The following is a 6879-nucleotide window of genomic DNA, read 5'->3' as shown; positions in this document are numbered from 1 at the left end:
TTGTCCCATTGAACAGAAAGCAAGAACAAAAATTACAACGCAAAAGTTTATGCTCTTCGTCTCCTCCGAGAACCGACCTTTCCCACTGTCTTGGGCCAGAAAATGTTATGAAAGTATAAATACATCTGTGTGGCGTTAGAGCGATAAGCACTTTGGGGTAAACTTTTTCCTTTAGCAAGGTGGCAGTAAGAGGAAAAAGAGCGTTTCCCAAGGACGACGGGAAGAGCATTGCCAGGAGCACCCGCGGCGCCGAGCTCGGGAACCAGTGCGAAAGCACGGATCTGCGAGTTTTTTTGAATAATCACAATGAGAAAAAAACCAACGGATTAAAGTTCAGTCAACTTTGTTTTTTTCTTTTCTTCTTTAAACCGCTCAGCTTGTGCGCAAGGCGTCCCCCACAAACGGCCTGGGGGGTCCAAGCAGGAGAGTGGCAGGCAGAGGCTTCCCATTGCCTTTGGGGACCACGGGGACCGCCGGCGTCTCTGGGTTGGGTCCTCTCTTGCTCCGCGGACATGGCATTGTGCTTGTGCATGGGGAGAACTACTTTTCGGAGTTGGTTGGAGGGGAGGAGGCTGCACTGGCACCCATCAAGGTGGGCTGCCCATGCACCTCCATCCACACCCCCGACCTGACTATATACACAGTATATACACACACACACACTCGCCCGCAGGGAGAAAGAGCGTGCCACTTTTTTCGCTTTGAATTGCAAGGCAGTATAATGGGAATACACCCCCCCCCCCAGCCACTTCAAAAAGACTAACCCACGTTTTTTTGTTGGGTTTTGTTGTTGTTTGTTTTTCAGAAGTTGAGCTTGGTGACGGGCCTCTCGCGGCTGCTGTCGGCCAGCTGATTTGCGATGCGCTTGCGGTTGCGCTTGAGTTTGGAGAGGTCCTTGTCGAAGACTTCGCCTGAGCGCAGGGCCGAGACAAGGTCATCAAACTCGCCGCCTTCCTCCCCACTCTCCTTTGCCTTCCTCGCCTTGCGCTCCCGCTCCCGCTGCTCCTTCAGCTACGTGCCATAGCGGAGGGGGAAAGAAGACATCTCACCCTCATGCAGGTGGTTGTGGGGGTGCCCAACACATGTGGTGACCCCCAAACCCATAAAACAAGAGCGGTTTCCCCACCCCAGTGCTTAGCATGTGAGAGCTGGTCAGGGTTATTGATACAACCCATGGGCTGAGGTCCACAGCCCCATGGCTGCTGCTGGTGGGTCACAGCAGCTCACAGGCAGCACCAGCTCTGCTGCATGTTTTAGCTCCAAGATCTCACTAACCCAAGGTCATTAGTTAATTAAGCAATCAACAGTGAAAAGCAGGTGGGTCTAAGAGTGCAGAAGCTCCTTGCCCAGCCTTCAGCGCTCCTTGTGCTACCATGTCCAAGGGCAGCTGCTGGGGACAATACGGCATGGTTGCCATCCCTAGGTGTCCCGGGGTTGCTGCTAGACTCGCTGGTGCCCACTCACCTGTGCCTCCATGCGTGCCCGGCGCTCTTCCTCCTCCTTCCTCCTCCTCATGTTCTCATTCTCCTGCTTGGCTTCGGTCACGGCTTGAAGGAACTGGTCAAAGATGCCAAAGAACTCATCGGGCTGCATTTTGTCCGTGTCTTCTCCAAAATGCTTCACAGCCTTAGAAAACTGGGAGAGAGAAGACAGGGGTCTGTCAGTCTCAGAGATACCCACTACACTGGTGAAACCCTCCATGGGAAGCCTTTGACCTGATGGAGCGGAGAAACGCTTCCAGCAGCCATGGCTGAGAGCAGGGCTTTGCTTCACCAAGCCTTGACTTAAACATGAAATAAATCATCTGATGCTTTACCTGCTGTCCTGTAAGAACTGAACTGGATTGCTCCTGAGCCCCCTCTCCTAAAACAACCCCCACACAACCCTTCTTGCCTCTGGCTCTGCCAATCCTCCTCCCACCCCAGCTCGACTTTATTAACTAAGCAGCAGTAAAAACAAGGAAGCAAAATATTGTGGGACTGAAGACCGAAGACATAAAACTAATAGTAAACACGGCAGGGGAAGGGAAACTCGCACTTTTAAGTTTTTCTTTGAAGTATTTTTGGGGCATTATTTATCATTGCCACATGCTCTGCTATTGAAACCAAATGTGTTGGTGAAACTTCTAAAAGATGTTTCTGCCCAGGCTCAGGCACAGCCCTGGGTAGGGAAATAGGGAGTTTTCCGGCCTTTTGTGCTGTTTGCACACCATTAATGTAAGGGAGTCGAATGAGGCCATAGCAAGGGTCAGGACAGGACATCCACGATCTGCCAATGCATCCTGGTCCCCAAGGAGCCCACAAGTCATCCTTGGGGCTGACATCCTTTGTTGTCACTTTCAGCTTGAAGGAGACTCTTTGTGCACAGAAAGTTTGTTAAAATTGTGATGGCGCATTCTGGAGATAAGCACGCTTAAAAGAAAAGGAAAACAAAATCAAAGCACAGATTTATTAGTTGCTTTGATTTTGCAGGGTAGACCAAGAGGAACGTTTTTAAAGCCTGCCTATATGATTTAGTTTTATTTGCAGGGTGCCCCAGGCTCTTCAAAAGACATGTAGGGCATTTTTATTTCTTTGTTTACTTAAGAGACTTAGCACTTCAAGATGCAGGGAGGAATCTGAGAGGTGCCACTATATAAGTCAAAATAATTGAGGTTATTCTTGTTGATTTTCATCAAGATACTGGATTCTCTGCCATGTTACGGGAGATTCTGGTGGGGGGAAAGGCTGAAAATGTTATCCTTGCAGGATATAAAGTTTATAAAAGAATGATGTTTCTGCTTTCCTAAGAGAAAGCAGTTAACACAGTTTGAATCTGCCTGTCCTATCCAATATCCTTGGGAACAGCTGCGCATTGCTTCAGAGTGGACTTTGAAAGGCTCTAGGGACCACAACCAGACCTTCTCCTCCATATCCAGCCAAATCAGCAGAAGATGATACAGTTTGCAGTGTTTGTCACCGTCTCCACAGTCCTAACTCGCTGCAGGCAAGATCTGCTAGGTTACTGTCAACAGTTTAAAAGGGTGGCCTGCGTTAGCTATGGCCTCAGGAAGGTAATGTTCAGTCATAATGCCCAAACATGGGTGGATGGTCTGAAGAACAGTGCCAACTGGACACTGGTACAACCAGGGAGAAGGAGGTGGTGACACATGGTAACTTCTGTCTTTGGAGGTAGCTCATGCAGTGGGACAAAGATGGGACCTCTAAAAAGGCCGATGCTGGACCATCTCCCTGCCACTTCAACCAAGATGAAGGCCAGGCCAGGGAGGAGACACTGGAGGACTGTTCTTGGAGGAAATGGAAACCAGCTGTGTGCTCCTTTGCTGAAAGAGGGGGAAGGAAAAGGTGCTTGGGAATCACAGATGTCAGCCAATGGCCACCTCTTTGCTGTGATTTAAACCAGCCTGGAAGGGAGAAAAGGACAACATGGCAAGAGGTCATTGCACGTGGCTGCAAAGCACTCACCAAAGCATTACTCTGGGGAAGGTGAAGCTTTTTTATTGTTTAGCTTCTCTAACCAGGTCTGAAGTTGGCCTCAATTCATGTCACTGAGCTCCTCTCCCTCTTCTTTGGAGAGAAGAGCTGGGCAGGTCCAGAATGAAGTTACGCATTGGGTGTTATTTTGCCCTATAGAAGTGGGGTCACTCGGGCAGCCTGGGTTGTCTCTGATATCAATCTCTGGGTGACCTCATGTCCAGCCTGAAGACCTGGTTGCATTTTTTCCTCTTCTTCCATCAGCACCAGACAGAACAGTCTGCTTTCTTGCCACCTTCAGCCTTCATTGGCCAAGATGCCCCAGCTGCCACACTCCTAACTCTAAGGCCACCAAAACTGAGATATTTCCATTTTAAGACACGGAAGGCAAAGCAAACCCTCTAGGCTTGAGTGAAAGCTCTTCACCAAGACTCAGAACCTCACAAACGACCTATCATCTCCTCCCCTGATGGACACAACTCTCCCATGGCTAGCCCCTGCCTTGCACTTCCAAAAGATAGACAGGTATCTCATGGCTTTCTACAGCATATCTTGCATCCCAGAAGCAGGCTGTTGGCCTGACTGCAATCCCCTGGCATGTTGGGTTGTGGAGCAGGAAAAAGGCCCTGGGGACAGTCAGGGATGTACCACTCACCCACTCCAAACAAAGCATGAAGAGCAGCCCAGCACCTTTCTCATGTCAGGGTCTCAGCAGGACACCCGCATGATCTCACAGGGGAGGTATCTGAGATGTTAACACACAGCATGTGCTCTAGGAAGGTAAGGACCATCCATCCCTTGTTGGCTGGAGGAAAGACTGAAATGCTACCCAGATCTCAAGGACATTGGTGGCCTTACCAGCTCTTTCGCTTCCATCAGAAGGTCTTCCACATCCGAGAAGCTGAAGCTGGCTAATGTGATGAACTGGCTGACGACAGACACAAACTTATCACCTGTTTGCTGAACCTGAGACTTCTGGAAGTCCAGCTCCTTTGGGGAAAAAAAAAAAATCAAATCTGGTCAGGCCCTGGCTGATGAGGGACACAAATACCATTGGCCTCCAGTAGTGCTGTTGGGTGTGTGCCTGCATCAGTGCCACGGGTACTGACTGCACCGCCACCCGCTGCTCCCTCCTGCCATGTGTGAGACCATGGATTACCCCGTTTTACACTATCATGCCTGCAGTATGCTTTTAAGGCCAAATCCTGCAGGAGAGATCGTGGAAACAGCATAATTTAGCAAGACAGCGAGTCCTTTGGGGTACCTCCACCATTTCATCATCACTCCAGCCGGGCTCAGAAGCGCTCCTCAGCCCGAGCCCCAGCCCTCTGCAGTTTTACAGCCAAAGAGAGACCCCTCAGCACATCACAGGTCCTCCACAGGCATCATCACTAAACTCACTCAGCCTCCCTTGGTGTATTAGATATAAACCATGCACGTGCCTAATCACATACAGTAACTTTGGTGCCAAAACAGCCCTAAGAGGACAGGCGCATGTGCAGGGCAGGAAGGAAAGACAAACAGATCTCCAGGATGTGAGATAAAAGCAGCTTTGCTGGGAGCTCCCTTGCCTGCCTCCCTAAGGAGGGATGCCATGGTGCTCAGAGCAAGGCTGGACTATATTTGATTTAAATAATACTTACAGTCTCCACCGCTCTCAGGCCGCTCCTCAGAGTGTTTATTTCTTTCTCCAGCTCGGTCATGCTGTTGGAAATGGCAGGATGTTAATTTTCAGCCTTCCCCAGCAAATCCTACAGCTCTCTGACCAACTTGACCATGTTTTTCCACTGAAGAGACCCCAGCACTGCACACATTGCCTCCTGTTTGCAGACCAGCATGTTTCAAGCAGCAAATTGGGCTGACAGCCTCTAAGCCAGGACAGCCACCCATCTCAAAGTGGCTGCAGTTGCTTGTTTTAAAGCAAAGCACTTTTCTGTATTTTTAATCAAGGGGACCGTGCAGGCTTAGCAAGCTCAGCAGCCTCCAGACCTCTCCAAGCTAAAGGAGAGGTCAGGAGAGGGTTTTGTTGGGCACAGATTTCTCTTCCCTTCTTGAGGGCCAGCAGAAGATAGGCTTGACCCATTGCACAACAGACAATTTTTCAGGAAACCATGGTTAGGTGAACGCCATGCAAAGCATCCTCCCGAGCAGCAAGGCCTTCATAAAGGGAGACAACCCAAATATAGAGAAATAAAAATAAATCATCATGTCTGGCACTGACTGTGTTTACATAAGGCTCAAGCCCCTGATGAGCGTCAAGTTCAAGTGCTTATGGGTTTTTACCACTACATCTGAGTGGAAGCTTTCTCACAAAGACTTGATGACCACAGGCTTGACATCTTTCCAGGGGTGTCTGTCCTAGGGCTGGGGTCCCTGGAAACGCTGACGTCGGGTCATGGGGCAAGCGTTCCTGGCAGGTTTAGTCTGGGAAAATGCAGTTTTGGGAGCCCTGTGCTCCAGCAGTTCATTACTAGTGGTGGGATTGACAGAGGCGGCAATTTTGCTTCACAGCTGCAGGGCTGGGGGGGATTTAGGGCTTTCCACAGCTTTAGAAACTTTTTGGTTTCACTCTAGATTGGACCAAACCCAAATATTACATATGGTGGCCAGTTTAGAGCAAAATGATAAAGTTTAGGGGGGAAAATCCCCCCTCTCTGCAGACGTTTTCTTTCCCATACGTGTATCTGTACAACAGCTGCAGATACATAAGCATGAGAAAGCCGGAGCCTCCACCGGTGAGGAGCATGCCCTGCTCAACCATGTTCTCAGCCAATGTCTACGAGTGCAGCTGCCACAGACTCCTCTTCGCCTGCCAAGATTTGTCCTGTCACTTTGTTTAATCCCTATGGCTGACAATTATTTTACATTTTAAATGCGAGGATGCTTGCTTTGCACATTACAGATCTTCCACGGGGAAGCCACTATTGCTACAAGAGCACTTTGAAACTTGAAAGACCCTTGAGCCGCCATAAACTCCATGTATATTTGCCATCCCCCCTCTAAAAAGGTGTAGTTTCAAGCCCTTTCATGTCCACAGCTAACAGAAACACGTGCTGACTGCAGGAACACATGATCTTCACTGCTCAGGTCCCTGAAGCAGCAAAGCCTGTAAGCTCCCATTGAACTTTAAAACTGAAACAGCCTCATTGATTTCAGCGGGACTTCAGCACATACTTGAGGGCTTTGCAGCGCTACAGATTCCTCCTGCACTTAAAAGTTCAGCGTGTGTTTAAGGGCTTTGCTCAGTGGGGGCCTCTGCCAGCAAAGAGACAGCGGCAGCCTGCTCTGAACAGGTCACCAGGAGGCAGGCAGGGTTTAAAGGCTTGTTGCAAACACCAGAAGCTCCACGTTGGTGGCGAAATGAGGACCAACCAGGACCTGGAGGCAGGTGAGCCCCTTGCACTGC

General features: G+C 49.7%; 1 protein-coding gene across 4 annotated transcripts in view; it reads right to left on the bottom strand.

Annotated features, from left to right (window-relative positions):
• Positions 1 to 801: 801 nt before the first annotated feature.
• Positions 802 to 6879, bottom strand: part of DAAM1 (dishevelled associated activator of morphogenesis 1) — a 57387-nt gene continuing 51309 nt past the window's right edge. For 3 of the 4 annotated variants that reach the window (XM_075712130.1, XM_075712131.1, XM_075712132.1), the window contains 4 exons: positions 5117 to 5177; positions 4332 to 4463; positions 1465 to 1635; positions 802 to 1011 (listed from right to left, as the gene is read on the bottom strand). In XM_075712130.1, the coding sequence (XP_075568245.1) occupies positions 802 to 1011; positions 1465 to 1635; positions 4332 to 4463; positions 5117 to 5177 (574 nt within the window). The remainder of the gene's footprint in view (positions 1012 to 1464; positions 1636 to 4331; positions 4464 to 5116; positions 5178 to 6879) is intronic. The other variant, XM_075712133.1, reaches the window with a different exon arrangement.

This window comes from Pelecanus crispus, chromosome 6 (assembly GCF_030463565.1).
Source record: "Pelecanus crispus isolate bPelCri1 chromosome 6, bPelCri1.pri, whole genome shotgun sequence".
Lineage (NCBI taxonomy): Eukaryota > Metazoa > Chordata > Aves > Pelecaniformes > Pelecanidae > Pelecanus > Pelecanus crispus.
The sequence above is the reverse complement of the archived record's forward strand: the minus strand, read 5'-3'. Positions and strand labels throughout refer to the sequence as shown.